General features: G+C 38.3%; 1 protein-coding gene across 1 annotated transcript; it reads left to right on the forward strand.

Annotated features, from left to right (window-relative positions):
* The first annotated feature begins 6,656 nt into the window (after positions 1-6,656).
* LOC143347115 (LHFPL tetraspan subfamily member 2 protein-like) lies at positions 6,657-24,315 on the forward strand. The gene is made up of 5 exons (XM_076776031.1): positions 6,657-6,845; positions 22,681-22,861; positions 23,154-23,426; positions 23,503-23,616; positions 23,747-24,315. The coding sequence occupies exons 2-5, from the start codon at positions 22,732-22,734 to the stop codon at positions 23,887-23,889; spliced, it is 660 nt and encodes a 219-aa protein (XP_076632146.1). The 5' UTR covers positions 6,657-6,845; positions 22,681-22,731; the 3' UTR covers positions 23,890-24,315.

Here is a 24,315-nt window from a genome sequence, read left to right on the forward strand (position 1 = left end):
TAGTCGTACAAAATTGTTATTTTGTAATTTCGTGGTAAAATAGAATTTTTAACGATTAGATTACCCGCTGATCCCGCAACGTCAATTCAGCGAACTTTCTACGTCGCAGATCCACGATTTCTTCATGGGTCAAGGTAATTCTAATACATTTAATAAATCACATTAAAATGTATAGAATATCCAATAACCGGCGATACAAGCAGCAATACGATTATTCTACGTGGAAAAATGAATCGAAAATATAGAATTAAGATTTCGATTAATTTTATTCGTACACTTTCAGTTGCTGTATTATCAGCGACGCTCCGTCGTCGCATATTCGATTTCCAAACAAGATCAAACTCTTCAGTGATCTACAAAGATAAAACGATTCTATTAATATCACTATACATTTCTTTCATTAATGAATTGTGCATTTCTTATTATAGATTTCTCTAACTCGACCAAGCAGCAGTGAATCAGCGGAAATAAAACACAACTGGGACGTGATAGTGATAATTAAATCGTAAATACCAAGTGATTTTATTACACAGCTTTGATCTAATTTCCATTTATACAGGGTGTTCGGCCACCTCTGGGAAAAATTTTAATGGGAGATTCTAGAGGCCAAAATAAGATGAAAATCAAGAATAATAATTTTTCCAAAACGATTTGCAATTTTTATTTTTCGTCGAAAAATTTTACGCCTATTCGAATTTTTTTCTCGAAAGTGGGTAGGATTTCGGGGGTATATTAATTCACAAAAAATGCTTGTAATTAACCCCTGCAACTAAAAATAATTTTCTTAGAATGATTTGAAACTTCTCATTTTCGTCGAAAAATTTAGGCACCTACCCCCTGTCGATTTTTCTTAAAAATTTGTTTTTCATTTTTAGTAATTTTGTTTGACACCCTACAGAAAAGTTGTCTAATACTTTTTTGTAGGTACCCATGAGCTCTACCTCAGAAAAAAGTTTCATTGAAATATATTCACAATTATAGGAGTTATAGCTGTTTGAAAATTGGACCATTTTTATGGGGTTTTTCTCATTTTGCGGGGTCAAGGACCAACTTTTCGAATATTTTTGCGATTTCTACATATTCTACACTAAAATACGCGGCGTTTGGCTTTTTGAACATTAAAATCGTCCAATTCGTTCAGAAGTTATGACGTTTTAAAGATCTGCATGAAATTTCGGGCAAACATTTCTGGCCAGAAATTAGATTTTGGTTGAGGAATTTTTTTCTCGAAACTGAGTAGGCTTTCGGGGGTATGTCTGTTGACCAAAAATGATTGTAATTGACTCCCGCAACCGAAAATAATTTTTCCAGGACGATTTGAAACTTTTCAATTTTGTCGAAAAATTTCACACCTTATCGAATTTTTTTCTCGAAACTGGATAGGATTTCGAGAGCATAGCTATTCATCAAAAATGATTATAATCGACCCCCGCAACCGAAAATAATTTTTCCAGGACGATTTGAAATTTTTGAATTTAATTGTTAATAACTTTTTAACGAAGCCTCCATCAACAAATTGGTATTCTTGATTTTCGTCTTATTTTGGCCTCTAGAATCCCCCATTAAAATTTTTCCCAGGGTTGACCGAACACCCTGTATTTTAAGTTATCGAGGATTTACAACTCGAATAAAGCTTCGCCTTAAAGAGGCTCGAGTCACAGAGATCCAATTTAATAATATCGTTTACCTATTTGTTCGAAGCATGCAAGCGACATGAGCTGCCCCGTACGTGGTAATATGGTTATTAGTCAAATTTAAAATAATTAATTTAGGATTGTTCGGTGGATCCTGGTATTTTAGTTCGTTCGCGATCTTCTTCATTCCATCGTCGGATATTTGGCAAAGCTTCAGGGACAAGTACCGTAAACTGAATACACGATTTCTTTCGTTAAAGTAATTCTTCAACAGAAGAATTCCACGAGAATCTTACTTTCCCGTAGGCGCGCAAAGCAAGTGAAAATTTTCCTGCGCGTTCGGATTCATGTCCAAATTCAAATCTCGCAGACACCCGATGCGCGTTAACATTTCCGCGATTTGCATGATGCCGAACGCGTTTATTCGACAATCTGGCAATCTACGAAAATATGACAGTCTATTAAAACCGTTTCTTCCAGTAAAAAAACTGCCACTTCGTTTAAAAACACGAACTTAATCCTGATTGGCAACTTTAACCCCTTAACGCTCATATTTTTCGGGTTAACCAAGAATGATCAGTTTTCTTTATTGGATTTGTCTCTAAAAATGCGGTTTTTGTTAATTACAATGTTGTATCTAACGTATAATTTGAAGAAAAACTAATATTATCATCCCTTAAACCGTTAGATTAAACAAATATCGTTTTTCAAAGCAGTTAAACTCGGGCATGAACGTTAAGGGGTTAAAGTAAATTAAGGGAGTATTGCTATCTAAGCAGTCATTTCTTCGGCCTTTTTTTGTAATTTTTTTTTCAACGACAGGTAGGTTGTTTTGTACTGACATTTTGCAGATATATTTAGTCGTCTTATAGGTATGTGCAATATTTTTTTCATCAAAAAATATTAAAAATTGCGAGAGTTATAGCTCCTTGTTTAAAAAAAAACGCATTTAAACTGGCTTACATGATATTTCAAGATCTAGCAGACCGATTGACTTCAAATTTCGAGAGAATATTCAGTAGACACGCCTTTATTGCTGGAACTAAAGATTTAAAAAAATATTGAGTTTTACTATTTTTTTTAATACGCTAAAGACAAAGGAACGATTAACAAATAGAAATTCGAAACTTGAAGTGTCGCCATGTCTTTATTTATCAGGATTTTGACTTCTCCCTAGTTCCTGCTATAACTATAATTTTCCTTATGAAGATACTTTAGCCCCCTCTGTTTCAGATTAGCGGCTCGGCTAGAATTCTGGAAACCATTGAAACACCTTTTCCAGAAGAGCCATCAAACAAGAAGTTATAATTCCCACGATTTTTAATATTTTTCCATGAAAAAAATATTGTACATGTTTATAAGATGATTAAATATATCTACAAAGTCTCAGAATAAACCAGCCTATCTATCATTAAAAAAAAATCACAAAAAGGGCCGTAAAATTGACAGTCTAGACAGCAATACCTCCTTAACTTGCTAGAAATGGACTGTAATCAATTTGTATACCGTTCTAAATCAAAATATCGACAAAAAATAATTTAAATTGATCGAGTAATATCAGAAATAATTAAGATGATCAAATTATTATGTTAGTCGATTTTACTTGAGAACCGTGATGGTGTTATATTTCCGCATCGTCGAGTTCAGTGCATCCAAAATGCAGATCGATACTTCGCGTCGTGCAATGCAATAAAAGTTCAAGAATTAATAGTGACAATCGTTCTAGGTAGCTAAAAAATAGAAATTATTTCCCGTGATACTCATCTTTGCTCTCGACTTTTTTCAGAGCATCCAACTTTCTATTTTCGTACGTTAAATAAAAAATGGGCGAGTCGTCCACCACGTCTCTTGCAGATTAAGTACAATTGTTCGAATAAATTTATTAATTTTGTACGTAGGAAATTATATCAATAAAAACGTTTGACAAGATCATTATTTGAAATAAGAGCTTCAGTGGCCTTAATATTAATAATTCTTATCATTACTTTTCACTTAGCTGAGACAAAGCACTTGAGACTCGAACGTCCAAGCTGCTTCTAACCTATGTAACATTTTATTCGGGAAGACGTTGCATTTTTTCGACAATTATAGACTTGAGTAAACTCACTGCAAGCCTAGGCAATGGCTGAACATTATATTCATCCAAAAATTTTAAAAACTCGGACACAAAATTCTCACGATGACTTCTCGTAGTGTCACCTAATGAATCGTGATCGTTGACTATCTATAGTTTCTATCGAATACACTCTATTAAACGCATTCTGTAAGTTTACCTATTATCGATGGCGTTCTATCTCGAACCGAGGAAGCATGCTTGCTTCTTCTATCGACCATAGCTTTACGTTTAAATATCCCAGTTGGGTTATCGAAAGGTTAGAACGAACAGTTGTAAACGACAATCAATCGAGCATCAAGTTTTCTTTATTTTTACACCAACGAATGCTGGTGAACACTGAACAAAGCCTTTCTTATAATTTTCGATGGAAAATCGTACAATTGAACATTTAGTTGTCACAAGTAAATCGCGATTAATGGAAATGAAATTAAACTATAACGCTATCAACTATAAGAACTAAAACTAACTGCGACGAGAATTGATCGCTTTGGATCTGACAAAGAAGTTATATTCATACTAAACTATACGAAGCGGATAGCAGCCATTAGCTCATATTATGTACTACGTAATTAATGATTGTATTATACAGGGTGTTCGGTCAACCCTGGGAAAAATTTTAATGGGAGATTCTAGAGGCCAAAATAAGACGAAAATCAAGAATACCAATTTGTTAATGGTGGCTTCGTTAAGAAGTTCGTTAACGTTTAAAGTTCTGCCAATGCTGAATTTTTTTCTCAAAAGTGGGTAGGATTTCGGAGGTATGTTTATTGACCAAATATGATTGTAATTGATCCCCCTAGCTAAAAATAATTTTTCCAGAACGATTTGAAACTTTTCAATTTCGCCGAAAAATTTAGGCACCTACCCCCTGTCGATTTTCCTTAGAAATTACTTTTTCATTTTTAGTAATTTTGTTTGACGCCCCACAGAATAGTTGTCTAATACTTTTTTGCAGGTACCCATGAGCTCTACTTCAGAAAAAAGTTTCATTGAAATATATTCACATTTGTAGGAGTTATGGCTGTTTGAAAATTGGACCATTTTTATGGGGTTTTTCTTATTTTGCAAGGTCAAGGACCAACTTTTTGAATATTTTTGCGATTTGTACATATTCTCCACCAAAATACGCGTAGTTTGCTTTTTTAAACATCAAAATCGTCCAATCCGTTCAGAAGTTATGACGTTTTAAAGATTCGCATGAAAATTCGGGCGGACATTTCTGGTCAGAAATTATATTTTCGGTAAGGAATTTTTTTCTCGAAACTGAGTAGGATTTCGGGGGTATGTCTGTTGACCAAATATGATTGTAATTGACCACCCTAGCTAAAAATAATTTTTTCAGATCGATTTGAAATTTTTTTTTTTGCCAAAAAAAGCACTTGTCGATTTTTCTTAAAAATTTCTTTTTCGTTTTTTATAAATTTGTTTGACGCTCTATAGAAAAGTTGTCTAATACTTTTTTGTAGGTACCCATGGGCTCTGCTTCAGAAAATAATTTCAATGAGATACGTTCACTATTGTAGGAGTTATGGCCATTTGAAAATTGACTATTTTTATGGTGTTTTTGTCACATTACTTTGTACGTTGCTTTATGCATTATGTATTTATTTCTTATCAAAGGATAGTTACTTGTAAGTAAATAAATATTATTTTAGAATAACTGTTGGTCGACAATCGCTTACGTGTTTACTTTTCCGTTAAACGAGATACGTCAGCAGCAATAAATCCATAAACCCTGGCGCCTCTAAGCCCCATAGATGTCCAGAACACTCTTCCATAAACCATCCGCCCCATGTTAGTTGTAATACGACGCCAGAAGAATGCTAGGGTGACATACCCCACGCATTAAACAAGGAAAAGCCTTTAGGGGAAAATATCGAACGATTTTTGGTAGTTGGATTGCAACGACGAGAAGCTTCAGCATGGCTCAACCTGAACTCAACTTCATATTAATATATTCTATTTTTCCACAATAAGGGGCCCTATTTAATAAAAATACATTATTTAAGTGGAAATTCCACTAAAAAAAATTCACAACTTGATAACTACTTATTTAATTTTCAGTTTATTTCTAAACGTCTATGGATCTTAAAATAAAATGTCATTAACCTATGAAAATTTTTCAATTAGGGTAATATGTATACAGTAGTCTACAGTCCCTGCTGATTTTTAGAATATCATTTAATGATCGACGTTTCTCCATTTTGTAAACGGCTATATTAACTATGAATCACTTTGCCATTTATGAATTTACTACAGACAATACTTTCATTTTGTAACATAGAAATTTAATAAAATGACGTTTCAAGGTAGACGTATTCAAATGTAATATACAATAACTTCATTTTATAATTCACCCTTTCACTTTTATCGTACGAATAAACATTGTAGAAACGAGACCTCTGCAAATGAATGAATTTTACAGGAAAATTTTGAAACTTTTCACCAACGCATGCCAAGTGATTTAACACTAGATTTACGGAAGCCGTCAATTTGACAGATGTCAGATTCCATATTTAAAATTGCAGAACACGTAAATATTATTTTTCAACAACTTATGTTGAATTTGATTGATGCAATGGCATGAATACATATTCTAATTAAAAGAAATAATCGTATTTTAAGGTAATCCTCAACATGAGAGGTATCAATAAATATACGTGCTATCAATGCCCGTAAATCTAGTGTTAAAAAAAATTTAATACTCAGATATCAACTATTTTGCTTTGCATAATATTTTTATTTATTTGTTGCGTTAAAGTCCCTTTTTTACAATTGAATTAAGTTCTTTTCTGCCGTATAATGAATATTGTGTGCGCGCTAGCAGCGGATCTCTCTGCGTCGCGCGGCATTATAGCAAGGATTTCCAGCGACTCCGGCTTCAGTTCAGCTCGGCGCTTCGACCGCGCAACTCCGCGTCTAAGGAGCGAGCGTCGTCGAACGCGAAAACTTGACAGAAGATACGCTTGCTTGACAGCTTCGTTCTCGTGCACGAAACGGCCTCCAACCGTAGGACTCGACGTCCAAAGCGCGAAAACGTGGACGTGCCTTGTGACTTTTAATAGACGTTTAGGCGCCCGAGGAGACAACAAGAGGTGGGTGACGTTTTTCTCTCCGTGTATTCACAGGCGTTGTGCATCAAAAAAATTTTTCTTCGCCGAGATTTATTTCCATACGAAGGTTCCTTGGATCAGTCTTTGCCCGTTCGTTTCGTTCTTTGTGTTCTTTGCTTCGAGAGGAATTATTGGGTAAACGCGAACAATGGGACGAAAGTCGTTTGCAATGCAAAACGGTCGCTGACAGCGGGACTGCAAATGGCACACGCAGTCTCTTAATGTCAGAGGAGTTGACGCTTCGAGTGCGAAATGCTTCGAGTCCGCGATGATACTTTATTTGAAAAGACAATGGCGAAGGATTTTGTTGCTATTGTTCTAGTGCTGTGCGTTAACGTTGAATAGATAATAGGTTTCGTTGAAACTCGGTTCACTGTAAACGTGAGCTTTGTCGCGATTCTTCGACAATTAATAATGATACGTCTTTATTGCGCGCGGATATACGCCGGTAACGAGAGAAAGTAAGGAGGAAAATAATGAACGGTGTAGCGTTAGGGTATCCTAGAAAATGCTGGGCGTTTCGAAACCTTAATTTATTAATTGACAACTACGACAAAACGTAACTTCAAGTACGACGATCTGTACAGTGATTTATAGCAGAGACAAAACGAACAATTGTTTGAGACTCGAAATATTGGACAAAATTCTAATTGCCACATTTATTTGATTACTAAAAATCGTTGGAAAAATTTTTTATTACATTTTCCCGAAGAATATGCAAAATTTAATATCCAAACTCCTCGTTTCCTTCGTATCTTTTTACTTCGCGAAAGTGATACAAACAAAATTCTATAATTAAAATAAAAGAAATTATCACGTCATCAGGATTTCTGGTATCGAGGTATGGTCAAACATCTTTATCGTCGGAATTTTTAAAGTCACACACATTTTAAGAAAATGAAATAGAATAGAAAACCGATTTTTTTTTGTAATTCTAAACCGCGATACTCTCTTGATTCGATCGCGAAAGGAGTTTCGAGCGACGATAGCGCAAGTCGTTCGTTGCTGATAGTTTCGAAATGGCGATGGTACCGGTGACCGGAAGTCGAAAAGCGTGCACGGATTGCGCGCCAATGGAACACGGAGAACCTCGAATTTACGAAGCGAGGAAGCGAGAAGCGATCAGACGAACACGAAACGAATGCGACGGTGCGGAACTCCGGCCGCGGACGGACCGCTTTTGTGTTCCTCTCTTTTTTCACCACACATGTGAGACCAGCCCTGGCCAATTGCATTAATTTACGACTGTTTACATCACGAAGCCGGGGTGTGCCATAAAGCCGGACCCACCACCATGAATTATGCATCGCGTGGTGGTTTCCGATTTCTTTCTTTTTCACCTCTGATCAAGCGCAAGAAACGCACGCGGACCCCGTTGCGTCACGAGACGACGAAATCATTCATCGATCACGATCCAGAAAAACAGAAAAAATAGAAAAATACCGGGAAGAATCGTATAAAAATGATCGTGATCGCGTCGGTGAAATATTCGGAGGATACATTTATACATTTATACGATTCATATACCTAACCTAATTTTTTTGCTTGCAAACGTTGCTTGCAATTTAAGTTCTCTAATCTTAAGTTTTGCATTAGTTTCGTGTTTCATTTGCGTCGCTTTCGGGAGGCCTGACCGCTAAATTGGAACAAATGTCGGTTTAATGAAAGTTGCAGGACGACGATTAATTAATCGTTGCCACGCTCGGTTGTTCGTTTTTGTTAGTCTGGCGCGTCGCCCTTTTTTCCGTCTGTCGTTCGTCTAATTTTTTGCAATCAGCGTGAAGGAAGACTGTGTTCCTTCGCGATACACCTACGCTATGCAGTATTCTAGCGAAATTCATTCGATAAGCAGTTCAGCCTTTCGTGTCTCCTGTTAACGAAACGAGATAGCCGACGATGACTGTCTCGCGTAACAGTGTCAAATTTTTCATTGAAAGTTGCCTCAAATTATTCACGACATCGCTATCATTTTAAAATTTTCTTCCTTTTTAAATGTGTACTAAGGGCTGACGGGGCAAGGGGTTGTATGTATAAGGAAAACATCTTCAGAATGTTGAGTTTTATAACATATAATTACCCCTATTTTTATATTTGTATTTGATTTATGCATTTATAGGAAATTTTAATTCTCAAAATACATTTACTTTGCAAAAAGATAAGAAATACTTCAAGACACGAATTATTATATTCAAGAGTTGAGACAACCCTCTACGAAGTTCCCATTTCTTTAATTCTATTAATAAAAATACGAATTTGCATAAAGATCCGCAGTCTAATCCCCTTGATCCTTTCGCGAGATATCTCGTTAGCCACGCACAGTATCTTGGATCTACCCTGGTCGTGTCCAATGGACGGAATTTCGTGGGCAGATTCCACGGCGCGCATTCTCGATCGTTTTTCGTTTAATATACGCGGCCGTAAACCTCGAAACTCAACAGATCTGGTTACGATCTGGAAACCACGACGGTTCTGACCCCATGTGGACCGTCTCTCCGGAGACACCTCGACGCAAACGCCTATGGCAGTTATTACGTGCCAAACGAAACGGCCCCCAAAGGTATTTCTACGATGCAATAACGCCGCGTTCTCGCGGGGACACGTTCTCACGGAGACGAAGGTTGTAATTCATTGGCCGCGGTAAAGTACTAAATTCGTAACTGGATAAGCCGCGAGCTTTCAAAGAGTTTGAAGGCTGGACGCGAAAGTGGTAATCTCGAAGCGTGAAGCAAGATTTTTGCCGGGTACCGATAACGTGTTGCGACGAGAGTGGCAGCCATCGAAAGATTAAGGCGCAGTCCTGTAATTTCAGGTATGTTTTTTTTTCATTTTCTTACAGCATCGGTATTAGGTTTGTTTTCTGGTTAATAATTTATTGACATTTATTAACATGGATATAGAATATATATTAATGATTTTGTTATTATTAATGTTTCTAATAAAGTTCTCAGTGGCAACGGTAAGAATTGTTGTATTTCTTCTACGTATATGTATAACAATGAAAGTTTGTTTCAAACACCGAAATGATATCGTGTTCGTAATCGACAATGTTGATACTCATTATTTGTATCAAAGATCTGATTTGTTATTGATATTAAACTCGCGATCAGCTATCCCAAAAGCCTCGATGTACAGCATTTTTAGAAAGATTCTTAGTCTTTCCCTGGTGTTTCTAAACGCTTGGTCAGCTCTTTCGCGTTTTGGTCCGCTGTGCAATGTTCGAAGATGTTTAAAACGTTCGACATCGACGTATTTCGAACACCACTGGGTCATTGAACCACAGACACGTAGCATTATTTCAGAAGATGAGGGTCGAACGCTCGCTGCCATAATTCTTTCATATTCGGCCGCGTCGTAGGCGTTGGTGCATAATTTCTTTTCCCTGCAGCTCAATGAAAGCAATGGAAAGGAGTGAAATCGGACGATCGTGTGCCGATCAATCGTTGCAATCCACTGCCTTTTCGCTGTTCCCTTCGTTTCCCATACTGTCGATCCCGATTTGCTTCAGCGTTTTCACGATCGATCTAATATCCCGGATATCGCAAGAGTATAGAATTAAGGACGATGCTCGACACTTTTCATTCCACCGGTTGTTCCCATCTTCTCCGCTTCTCTTGCTCTTTCCTTTCCACTTCCATTTCTTCCTGCTAGTCCCAGCTGGTTCGAGACCAGCATAGCCAGTCGCTGTGTCATCGAGCCTCGATACATCATAAATATAAATTGGTTTCTGGATACGTGTTGGTACAAATGAGGCTACGTACTCGGTCGCGCACACGCGTCCGCGAAAGTCGTTGGCATACGCGCCGGGTTGTGGCTGCGTTCCAGAATCTTAATGCCACGTTTATGCCCGTCGGAAAATGACAAACGAATTATACGACAAATTTTGAACCGTTCAATTTGCCCCGCGTGGCTCTTTACTTTTCATTAGGCTTGTTCCTTCCTGGTGTCCACGCTTCATTCTGCCTCGCGGTGACCTTTGCTGTCTTAAAGTGACGGCCATCTTGGATATTAAATTGAGAGTTCTTCATAAATTTTATTTTCTTTTTTAATAATTTACCTATCTTCGCATGAACATTTGATCGACAATCTTGATTTATTTAATTTACTGAATGAATCTTGTTAGTTTCGGTGTTATCTATAATTGTGGGTTAAATTACGTATTTGTTAATACGAATGATGTTTGCTTTGAGATTACCCGTAGTTTGTTTTTCTTTCATTCAGTTTAAATCCATACTTTCATCTCTACGTTTCAAGAGTATGCACACTTTTTTTCGTAGAAAAGTAGTAAAAATTATGGGAGTTAGAATGAATCCAGTGAAGTGTCTTTTTCTTAAAAAGATAAAGTGTATATATTAGACTATTAACCAAAGTTTACAATTTATTTATTAATATTCTATTTTATACGAGTATTTATTCAATAGCATTTATAGAATCCAATGTAAAATGAATAATGAATACATTTTTTAAAGATTTCATAACTTTGGGTGGGAGGGGGGCGATGAATCGCTACCATCGCACCTCTGTATCCCCCCCTGCTATCTCCTAATAATATCTTTTCTTCATTTATATACTTCGATATCGTATAAAGAAACAGGGCAATAAGTGTAATGTGAAGTATGCATAATTAATTTACACTCAAGCTAATGGTAGTCTGTTTCTGAATCACAATACATATGTTTTCGTATACAGGGTGAGGCACAAATCAGTCCCCGCGATTTTTCAGCCCCCTTCGATGATCTGATAAAAAAATGTTTCGCATCGAATCAGTATTTAACCGACAAGAAATTGCAATGGTACGTTTTTTGCAAGTCAATTCTCTCTGAAAGTTTTAAAGAGCGGTGTTAATTGTTTAAAATAGCATTTTTATATGTGTATATGTATTTTATGGTAGAATTTAATAAAGTAATGAACTCTGAGAATGAAAGTATTAAACAAAACTAATATTTTTCGAGATATTCAACTGCTAAGATATTATAATTTGACCTTGATGGACATTGAATGACGTTGCATCATAGGTCACCGAACTCGCTCTTCGAACAGAGCGTTTCTTAAGATATACACATAACTTCTACAGCACCATTACGATATTGCTTACAAAAACATAGCAATTCAAAATTAAAATGTCAATATTTACTCCCACAAAAGTTTACTCATACCTTTATAAAAACGAAGTTGATCTTAAAAACTTAAAAAATGTGATTTACAAATATTTTTACTGCAATTATATTAAAGGCAACTCTGAAATAATTGATCAAGTTAATACTTAATGTACCTTTGTATAACTGTGACAAGAATTACTTTGTTTTCTATAACGAAACTAATTTTACAATGTGACATGTCTCAATTGTATCTAATCAATGGCGGTTCAACGGTTATTCGATACTACAAGTAGCAGGCAATACCAGATAAATTTCTATACAAGGTGTTTCAGAAATACATGTAAATACTTAAGGATCAACACATTAAAATAACTTAAAAATGTCGTGCATACCTCACTTCTCGAGTTATGGATAATTAAAGGAAATCGAAGTTCGCTCGCGCTGGAAAATATCAGGTGGTCCTCGAATAGTTTCCAACTACTCGTTTAAGAAACTGGAAAATATAAGTAATATAAGAAGAGGCAAAAACAAACTTTAATTTTCAGTAGTAACGTCAATTTTTAAAGATCAAAATAAATCACGCATTCGATTTTTACATGTAACTTCATGATATTTTTCTCAAATCAAATAAAACATCAAATAAAAAATTCTTATTTAAGACTGTACTATTACTCGATACTCAGTTGCAACATTGTTTAGTAAATATATCTCGGTCCTCGCAGTTTCTTTGGCTCGAGATTGATACAAATCCTTTTGTTCTATATCGAAATAGTAACAGGCGGCCGATATTAGGACGTTTCCCGCGTTTATCGCGGCGAGTCGTTGCAAATAAAACATTCAAGCGCTAAAAGCAACGCGAGTGGGCAACATCCTGAAGATCGAGATAAGCTCGTTAACGCTCGTTCATGCCAAGTGCTATGAACTCGACTCGACACATTTGAATATCGCGAAGCGTACAACATGCATATATACTTTTTTTTATTCTAAAAGAAGGAGGAAACGTTTTACGCGAATTCCATTCAGGTATTCCCGGTGCGATGAACCGCTTCAAGGAAGGGAATCGCACAACGCGAAACCAGCCAATTTCCACCGATCGCGAAGATATTTTCCCCGTCGCTACTTTCGATTCCTAGGAAACGCATTAACGAGCGATTACGAATCCATTCCAGATCGTCAGGGCTGCCACGTGGGCTCGTTTTCTCGGTATACGAGGCCGAAGACGCGGCTTGCATCGGTGCAGCCGGTCCGAAGATTAGAATGCATCGTGCACACGCGTCCCAAACGACTCGCGCGCGCGTCTCGCCATTGCTTGCAGTCTCTATTCAAGCGGAGGATCGCTGGTAGCCACTCTCGATTTTTTATTGAGGATAAATTCCACTGTGCGTTAAAAGAACATTGCTGTCTAGACTGTCCTTTTTTCGGTGCGTTTAGTAACTTTTTTTTTTAATGGTAGCTGAGCTATTTTGCATCGAAATTCTCCAGATACGTTTATTTATCTTGCAAGTATGTACAGTATTTTTGTTATGCAAAAATATTGAAAATTATGGTTGTTATAATGGCTTTCGTAAAAAATATGCTCCATTGACTCCCATGATTTGAATTTAGTATTTTCAGAAAGAAAAGAAGATAATTTCCTTTGATAGTATGTTCTTAAATACTTCATTTAACAGACATTGACTTCTACAGTTTTGTCTTCAAGATCGAAAATTAATAATATGTTTTTAGATCCAGTGTAAACGAAGCTTCGTCCATTCGTACCAAATAATTATTCATTGAATACTTTTGTTGAATAAACTAATCAAGCTTCGTAAATATTCTGTTAGTAAATATGCTGATAAGCTGTATTTATATAGAGTTTAGGACGGAAATGCTAACGCTGCTAGCCGTGAATATGCTGTGCGATTTCCAAAGAGAATATTGCTGAATAAGTCAGTCATTTTCGTTCTTGCAAAGCGTTAAAGAGAATGAATATAGATTAATTCAATCTTATTATAGCTTTGGAAGTTAGTATTTTGGGGCCCTAAAATCATATTTAAACCAGGTACACCCTATATAAAAACCAGAAACATTCAACGCTACAATGGCGTGCTTATTATTTTACGAAGAAAAGTTGAGAATCACTGATCTAAACCAAAAGATTGAGCGTGGAGGATCACTTTTTCTCAAGAATAATGCATTCGAAGGATGAGTTGACAACGACCTCCGTATCAGGCGGTTTATTTTATCGGGAATTCGAGTCGCAACGCGTCTGGCATTATAGTACGCGCTATCCACGAATCATGATTAAAATGCATTACGCCAAACCATTCCCTCCCGATGAGAATCTCGGAGCAGATCCTCCTTTGCGATAACATTAAAAATTTATACACCTAATAAATGAAGTTTGCCGATACCTTATAACAATCACGATTATCAATAGATCTTAAAGGTTAAACAAATTTTTTTTTTAATATTTGTTCCTATTAGTTTGCATGCTTTTCCTACCATCTACCTCCAGAAACAATAAAATTTTCATTTAAAATATTATGTAAAATATTATGTAGGCACGAATAAAATGGATGACTCTGATATAAGGGGTGGTTTTTTCCTTAAAATCGAGAAGTACAAGTTTCAGTACTGAAATGATATTAATAGTATTACAGTAGTAATATCTTATAATTTTTGTGAGTCCTGTCTCAGCTGCATCATTTGGATTCAGCAGGCGACAGTGGAAGAAACTCTGTGGTGTCCCCTTTTTATGGTGCCCTAAGCACGTGCTTATTTTGCTTATTGGTTATTTCAGCTTCGTTCATGGGTGTGATGAATAAACATTTATACAAAATTTCATCAAACTGGACGTCTGACATTTTGCAATATTTCTTTGTTACGTTTCTTTAACACTACATTTACGAACATCGATTGTTGACAGTTACCTTGACAGTCACATTAAAAGCTGTTTTTCTTTTAATTAATCAATAAAATTGAACACAATTTACTAAGAAATAATTCTGCATAAAAAAGTATTATAACAAATAGGGTCTAAAACAGTTATTGAGATACTAGAGATATTGTACATTTTTATGATATAAGATTATTATCGAGACGTTTAACCGTGGATTATGGATCTATCGGGTCCCTCGATTAACGACATAATTAACGTATCGTTGTCGACGTTGATTAACCACCATCGTGGAAATTCGTTTACGGTTTATGACCTACTTCGCAGCCACGCTGCGGAGGAACGACACGTGGTGTGGTATCTGCCGTCAGAAATCGGGGGACTCCCTTTGTTCGAGCAGCTCCTCTTCAGACATGAGTCGCCCGCATTCCTTCGTTAGGTACGTACCAGGGGGGGAAAGAAGCCGAATCCCCCACATGAAAAAAAAAAGGGAAAAGGTGAATTCACAAGGTGAGCGTGGCTGTAATGCAGTCGAGGCTGTCGGTTCGGAGTAAACTCGCGTTCGAAGACGCGATTCGATTGCTCCCTCGCTTGATTCTACGTATTGTCCCTCGAAACCTCGATAGCGATGGGAACGATACCGAATCGAAAGTATCGTCAAACTATTGTGACGATCGAAAGCATTGCGAAAGTCTGCGAAACGGGGCCCGTTACCGAATCCGTCTCCGACTGTCACGATATAAATCGCATGACAAATATGGTACAAGGCATAAAGTATGCTCGACGTACGGGTCCGGCGTGGTCTAGCCATTAAAGTTTCCCAATAAGGCGGCTTTTACGCTCGTAACGTGAACTCGATACGTGAACATGAATAGAAGCGAAGGCGTACGGGCAAAGCGGACAGAATCGAGGCTCCTTCTCGCGTGGGAAGCGATAGTATTTCGATATCACCCTCGCAGCGTGGACACGCGTGTCTCGTCGCGCGCGTGTACACTCGTACGAGCGTATTCGGAACCAGCTTCTGTGTGCACACAGAGACACGCCATCGGTGTGTACACACACGCGCCAAGAAGAAGATACTACTCGATTGAGCGCGACTTCAAACATACAGTTGTATTTCACACGAGCATCGGTCAAATGATAAACACTATAGAAGTGTTCAAATTAGTATTGTACAATGCTCGAGTTTTTGAAGCTTTAACAAAAGGCTTGAAACTCCCTTAAATGTTGCGCTATTAGAGCTAACATCACATAAAGTTCGAATCCTCAAAGTTTTGTGGCGGCTGATTATAATGGAGGAATACTAACGTTTCGACTTGGGCCTGCTAGTGGACTCATTAGTAAAAACAATCCTAGCAAGCCCTGCATTAGACGTCGGGATGTTGATTGGTCGATTGAAGAGTGAGAAGTTGATCGAACGCTTGCAAGAGAGACAAGAGCGAAGCCCTCTCGTGGTAAGTGCGGGAGGTGTCGCTACAGTTTTAAGGAGGTATTCTAGTCTACAGTTCTTGGGGATTCTTTTACAATGAAAGTATAAGTTCAGAATTTTTTTGAAGCGAATATAATCAAAACTGACTGAATTATGACACGAATCCGATCATTCTACTTATCTGAAAAAATTAAAAAGATTCTTGATCGGTATGATCGTGATTACTTTGTGAACCATGAATTATAAAAAAAAAGAATTTTCCTTCGATATTCCAAAATTGCCTTAAAGACACAGAAAATGGGACAAATACCCTAGCTTATATTTTCTATTACGTTTAACTAAATTATACGTACTAAGAGTATAAATATTTTCTGTGTGTTATTCCAGTATTAGTGTATTGGTAATTTCCAGTTTTCCAGCGACTATCGTGGTTTTACCGTATCCGAGTTTGACCCCGATAGAAAAAGCTTAAGAGTAAACGAGGAAGATCGATTCCGTTAGCAGCGAATGGCATCCGGAAAGATCGAACCGGTGGAATATTCAAAAAGAATGCCAGGTATTGGTCGATCCAGGATGAAAGGGCCAAGAGATGCGTAGCCGTAGCGCGCGATCGGCCGATTATTTATCTTAATTGCTGGGCCTAGCTGGATGCACTGGAAATCACCGTTAAGCTCGTCGTCTTGCTCGTGGTACCTTAATTATCCCGGCGGTCGTTCCGCTGGAAAGGTGCCCAACGTCCAACTGTTATCACGGCCCGTCGTTAAATTGGATTCCGCCTCGCTCGGAAGTAATTTCATCGAGCGTGCGCTTCCTACTGATCAGGCCCGATACGCGTCGATCATTGATCTTTAACCCTTTATTCGGACGATCGACAGTCCCGTGCATCCGGGAACCCCTTCTCGCGTGAACGATCGGCGTGTGAATTCAGCCTTTTTTTTTTAAGCGGTCTTAAAGTTCATTTTTGGAAAAAAATTAGTTAACGGTAGTTTTAGCAAGCCACAGATGTCCTCTTGTTATATTTATAATTACACATCCTCGTAATTTAATTAAAAGAAGTTGTACTGTAAAATTGTACGGGGAGTCCATTCGCAACAGTTATAATTAAAACAATTTTCTAATCGTATTAATTATTGATTGTTACGACTTCAGTGTGCACTGCCCTTAAAGCCATTACAGCGGATAATAGCCAGTGTTTTAAAAACACAACGTCGTAAACAAGATAACGGTGTTATTACTTAGATGAAGCGATGAGAAGTCACTTTATTCATTCTACCTACGCGCAATCTCCATAGTTCGCTTCAAGTATAATAACTCCGAGGCTACTTTAGATATTTACACGAAACTTGTTGTAAATCAATTTTAATGCTTCGAACTATTTTTTAAAGCAAACAAATTTTCCTTGAGTTGTGCACATATATTTCTACGTTGAAAATTTATTTTCGTGACTCCTTTGGAAGGCAAGACGCTTCCTCTGGGCGTCGTGCTCTCCCACTTGGGAATATGCTGGTCTAGAGGAAAGATTGAAAACTTTCCGATACGCGGAACACCTCGGAGGTTTTTGCAAAGAATACGTTTAACGTGGAATGCCGCAGCCCCTTCGAAAGAGATTCATGGCGGATAGGCGTGGCTGTTCTCGGAACGCGAATCGTTCTACGAAACTGTAAATCCGTCCGTGAATAAAAGCGAATTCAGCGTGGCTATCTCACCGACAAAAAAAGCAAGAATTCGAAAAAGAAACGATATCCAAATCATTCGGGACGTTATTTCTCAGCATATCCGCCGCGGTATATGATATATGCAGGGTACAAAAAGAGGGTCAAAGATGTAGGCGTTTATAGAGTCCATCGAGAAGAGTATAAAATGTTAATTATAATGTTTCTTCAATAAAACTGCTTCTACTCCAACGAATAGAAGATAAATAATTGTTTATACGATTTCTAAAATGAAGTATTCCACAACAAAAATTAAGCAACGGTATCAGATCAATATTTTTTAAACGGAAGATGTATCTATGAGACGAGGGTTGCATATTATTTAGAAAAGGTAATAGAATGTTTATTGTTCATGAAAATGTTATCGTCTGTCGAAACGTTTGAGTCGTATTTACGATTCCAGACAAAATGGCACTGCAAACCCGTATTTCCTCCTTACCGTACTCTTCATAGACGAGACTGGATTTACTAGAAACAGGATTACAAATTTTCATAGTAGCGGCGAACGGTCAAATAGAAATTCTCGTGCAATTATTGGACCAGGTTATCAAGAAAGATATTCTCTTTAATATAGATATGAATATAAATTTTAGGAAATCAATTTCTAGGATTACATAGTTTTTCTAACACAATTTTACATTAAACAAAAATAGACAAACTTCTTATTCAAATACAAATTTCAATCGTAGAATGAAATAATTCATAAAAGATTGTATAAATATCGCTAATGGCGATACGTTGGTCCAATCATTTATCGTTCGAAAAAAATTTCGCCCCTCAAACACGTAAGTCACGAAGAGAGCCATGGCGGCGATGGCGTTAAATAAAAATCGACAGCGCTTGAAATCTTGAAATCCTGTTCCACCCACCAGTGAGTAACGTTCCGAAGCGATAGATCGCTAAATTATATAGCGCCAGAGTATGGTCTACCGGTTCCAGGAAGGCGAGGAGGGGTTCGCGGAATCGTTTTTCCAAAATATTTAATCGGCCACGATCGGGTTAGGTGGACGCGAGGTTGTTCGATCGATTGGAATCACGATAAATTACTGTCGGATAAAATCGACGGTGTGTACGCTACGGGAGGGTAAAGAGGGCAGGTAAAAGGAAAAGGAGAAAGAAGAGAAGCCGGAGAAGAAGAGTCTGGGAGGATCTTACGAGGGAAAGAAGGGACGAAAACAAGAGGATGGAGAAATAAGGGAGCACCTGTCCAACAGCTGTCTTGCAGATGGTCTGCATAGACGCTGTGGGATTATGCAATGAGTAGGTCTCGCGTTTCTGACATCGAACGCCGATTGTTTCGGGCACGAGTACAATATATGTACATATACCTCCGCATCGTGTCGATTTCGACGAGTACTCGAAAGCTTTCTTCACTCTTAAGAATTTACAAACACTGGTGGGACAGAAGTACTCTTAGAAGTTGACCAAAATTCAATAAGAAAAATGATTATGGTTATATTGGAATGTTTATATTTCGTTTTTGAGAGACGCTGACTTCAAGTTTGAGTTAAACATTATAAAATTTTAAATCGTAGACCCAGTATGGTGAAATAAAATAATTCTAATTTCCTGTTTTTTGAAGACGTGAACTGTGAATTCAAGCAGATACCAAATTCAAAATATGAGTTTTATATATGCGAGAGAAAAATGTTTAACAAAAACATGACAATTGTTATCATTCAAATGAATCGTACTAAGTGTATGTACTCACTTTTTGATAATTTTGAAGGCGCCTGATATTAGCCTACAAGATTATAATATCCAGAGTCTATTCTTCTTCTTCTTCTTCTTCTTCGTTTAGAAATTGTAAACTTTCTTCTATTTCACTATCATTATCTTCTGACACTGACTGGTTCCTGGTTTTAGTTCCACTTGCACATATTTCTATTCAAATTCATCGTGTCGACGATTACACAAAAATGTGGTTTTTCTTTTAATTAGAACATACGTACATTATTACATTAAACGAATTATAACAAATAATATTTATGAGTTCTGTAACTTTGAACAAGGAATGCGAATCCCGTAAAATTGACTTTCATTATCAAATCGACTTAATTATCTGATATTGGTAAAATTAAATTACACCAAAGGTTGTTTCGCCTTTTCGTTGGTGCTGTCCTGTTGATTACCTCGAAAGTAAACGAGCTAATTAGATACAACGCCGTAAAAAGACATACGCATGACGAGGGTGAAAACGTGTGTATGTTCTCTGCGAGGGAATTCCAAAAATAAGTACGAACCAACATGGTAACACGCGACCTCTTTCTCCGTAATCGTAACAGAGGGCCCATTACTTCCATGTGCGACAGAAAGTTGTTTGGAAGGATAAGATTGGGAGGCATTCGAAACGCTACGCGCCACGATAAAGAGATTTTTTCACGGCGATATTAAGAAATGCAGGACACAGGCGGCCAGGAGCAGCGAGATCGTGCTTGCTTCTCGAAAATAAAGGAGCCTCGTAAAGCGCTGACCGCCGCTGGCCGGAAACGTGTGATTTGAATTTACGAGCGTGGAGTTCGCACTGGCCGTCGACTTACGCCCTTCTGATAACGAGCTGCCGGACAGAGGACCCATTGCTGGATGACTAATGGTCGAAGCTTCTCGTGCAGGGTCCGCAAGGAAAGACGAAGAGGAAAGATATCACATTCCGCGATGCCGCGAGCCAAGGAAGAGGCTCACGAGCGGCGTGGAAACATTTTTCGAGGACACCCGAGATCCCTATTCTTCTCTCGCCCAACTCTATTACTTCCTAGCGAATCGAAAATTCTGATACCCAGGTTTCTCATGCAGACCCCTTTGAAACTCTAATTAGGGGGAAAAGTAGCGAGCTTTGCGAGGAACTACTGAGCAAAGCATTCAAAATAAACCATAACACATGGAGATTTTAAAATATAATTTAGAGGAGAGTGCTAGAAGACTGGGATTACTAGAAGACTTTTACTTCCAACGGGATAATAATCTCGAACACACAGCCTGGATCGTCAATGAATACTTTACCACAAAGCCTGCAAGCAGAAATCGGAAAAAGACTAAATAAATATCAAATAACTTCAAGACAAATTTTAATGGATAAAATATCAGAAATATGGAATTCTATTGAAACTGGCTTCGCAAAGCTAGTACATAGTACGGAACGTCGTCCAAGAAGAGTAATCAATGTTAATGGTAGTACTACAAAGTATTTCGAATAAGTATTTTACTAACGTAATCTAGGAACTTCCCTCTTGCTATAAATACTGAATTATTTTAAACATTCCAGATTAAGGTACACATTTTATATGTTAAAAGTAAAGTATCGTTCGAATATTTTCGTTAACCACTGTACCATGAACGTCGACTCTCGAATCGAGCTAACCACGAGGCCTTTTTACATTCGAAGACTGCATCGTATCGTGGTTTACCGATTTGCTACGTCGCGGCAACATCAAAGAGGGATTGCTCGTCTCGCGCGGAGGAACGAAAGCGATTAAGTTTGCGGGTTTAAAGAGGATCAAAAATCTCGGTGGCCGCGAGGGACGAGGGACGCGCGCGTTCGAAAAGGAAGGGCCATCGCCTACCGACACATCCAGAGATCTCAAACCGGGGTCGATCTAAAGTTAGAAGTAAAAATAGGTCAGTTTCGAAGGTGGGGCAGAAGTTTTCAATCGATCCGCCGGGGCCTTGGCTCTTGGAACACGCTGAAACGCGACGGGTCAGATCCGAATGGTCCTAATTAGAACCATGAGTCACGTTTATAAACGAAAACTTAATCGATGGTCGGGCGTCTACGGTTCGAATCGACACGGAAATGCACGCCATTTGGTTTACGAGCACCTGGATGAAAAAGGGGCTTTGTTGGTTTGTGTTTACGATTTCCACGAAATCGGAATAAAAGATTGAAACCGGTAACCACGAGAGATAGGGTACGCAACACGGTCGAACTTACGACTTCGCTTTTAACGGCGGTACATTCGTGGGATAGGGACTGTGCATAAACGCGTTTCTTCGAAATATATGTGAGTGGCGTTTATTCTTGCCCGGTTGCTCGAAACTCGCGGCTCGATTGCCGAATCGTTGACCTCTGGAGTCAACTAAATCGCGATACGGGGTGTCGACGGATTTCAAGGACCATCTCGATGCCGGTCAACGCCGAATATATCGAGTCGCTCCATAAATTCTCGTGTATTTTTAACTAAATCGCATACGAAGAAAAATATACACAAACTTAAAAATAGGATGACGATTTGCTTAATAAAATGATTACAATTCACAATTTTATTAATACCTTTGTGACCCCAGGTTTTGGGTATTCTTCGATGTATACAGAAAGGATAAATCTGAAACTAAAAGTAGGAAATGAAAAAGAAAAGTAAGTACATATATGCAATTATAAAACATGAATTGTTTTAAATAGTACTGTATTCTTTTAACTTCGGGGAGTTGCTGATGAAAAAATGGTTAACATAGAAAATTATTTTATTCGATTTTCGCCAATTTGCACATTGAAAATAGTGATCTTCAACGGAGAAAAACAACATAAGTTCTATAGGGTCGCAGTATTTTTATGTTATCCAGTGATGTAGGATTCGTAGCAATGTTGTAACAGTATTATAGTTGCGACTAATGGAAGTTTGTTTAGAACTTACGCTTACAGTAAATTAATTAAAAATCGCGTGTAAAAATAGGACCAATTTTAATAAATAAATTTCAAATGTTTCAGGGGGAACTCTGAGCTCAAAGGATGGCATAGATTCAACACCCGACCGGCAGCATGTGCTATGTGATAGTCACTGGTCGTAGCTTGCTGTGGACGCTGCTGTCCTTGGTGGCGTTAATGGCAGTTTTATCAGGCCTCATCACTCCAAAATGGCTCGTTGGTCCGCGGACGATTAAAGATACAAGTAACTATTCTCTTTCCCTTAATCCCTACGGACACCACTGTCATCCGACTGGCAGACGATCATTATTCACTTCTGTGCAAACTAGGGATACTCCGATAATCAGTATTTGTAACGAAGATTTAAATATTAATGGCCAGTACCTACTGCTGTGATGTTTTGTGATCTACATTCTTGACAGTATTGCTTGCTCTGTACACTCCAATCACGGTCCGCACCTAAAACAAAAAGCTATGTTAGCTAAAGATATTGTAAACATTCTCGCAAACCTCTTAGTATTCTTCTTAAATCTCAGTAAATGGGTCGGAGTTGTACGTCCCGACGGTGGGCATCTTCAATCGCTGCATCAGGTTGCACGGAAAGACGCATTGTGGCAATTTCAACGTCGACGGGTTCGCCACGGACTCCAGCGTCTTTCCAGGTTGCTGGAAAGCTTCTTACTTCTTCCTGTCCCTCGGTCTGGCGATCATGGCCACGACGGTACTGGCGGCTCTGATCGGCTGCTGTGTACAGAGCATCGGTAGGAAGAGTATCTTCAATTTGGCTGGGGTCGCGCAAGTCGTTGCTGGTAATGTTGCAACGTCCATCTTGAATTTCGTAACGACTTCGATTGTTCAGTGATAACTCTCTTTTCTCGTTCCCAGGAATATCCTATCTGCTGGGGATGATTTTGTATCCCGCTGGCTGGGGGGCGGAGAGGGTTCAAAGGATTTGTGGCCCTGAAGCGGACGCTTTCTACCTCGCTGACTGCACCCTTGGTAAACGAACTTGTTGTTTAAAGAGTTAAAGTCTAAAAATTGGGAGGGGGGGGGGGGGGGGGGGAATAAAATGAAGCCTGATATTGTGATAATTTTAATTTAAAGACACAGACACCTGTAACGTTTCCAGGTTGGGCCTTCTACAGCGCCATGATAGGGGTTGGGCTTACCTTCGTTTGCGCGGTGATCAGCGGCCAGGCGGAAAAGTCTACGGCGAGCGACAAAGTTCAGGATAAAATGAACGAGGGCAAGACTTTGATCTGTCTCGCGTGAAACCAGCTAAACGGGTGAACGTAATTTCGTCGGTGCTACCGATACGTCCTCCTATCGTTCGCGAAGCAACGGAGAACGAAAAGATTCGAGAGTTCGAGAAGTAACAAAATTTCCTTCTTCCCCCTTGGACAGGAAAGAAGGAAATTCGCCGTGGGATCAAATTCGACCGAGCACGTACGACTTCGATGACTCTTGTTAGAGAATCATTGGACGTTTGCTCTCCAGCGAGTACTTATCGCCGAAGCGAATTTTTCTGTGCCAATAAGTTTTTCGCAAGACGCGTTAAAGACGTACAGTTTTGATACCTTACTACCCGATGATTTTTATAGTCCGTTTGATAAAAAGACGTACATGAAGCAGATATTCGTAGGAAATAAGGTACGATAAAGAAAGGATAATATTGTGTATAAAGAAGAAATAAAACGT

This window comes from Colletes latitarsis, chromosome 10 (genome assembly GCF_051014445.1).
Source record: "Colletes latitarsis isolate SP2378_abdomen chromosome 10, iyColLati1, whole genome shotgun sequence".
NCBI lineage: Eukaryota > Metazoa > Arthropoda > Insecta > Hymenoptera > Colletidae > Colletes > Colletes latitarsis.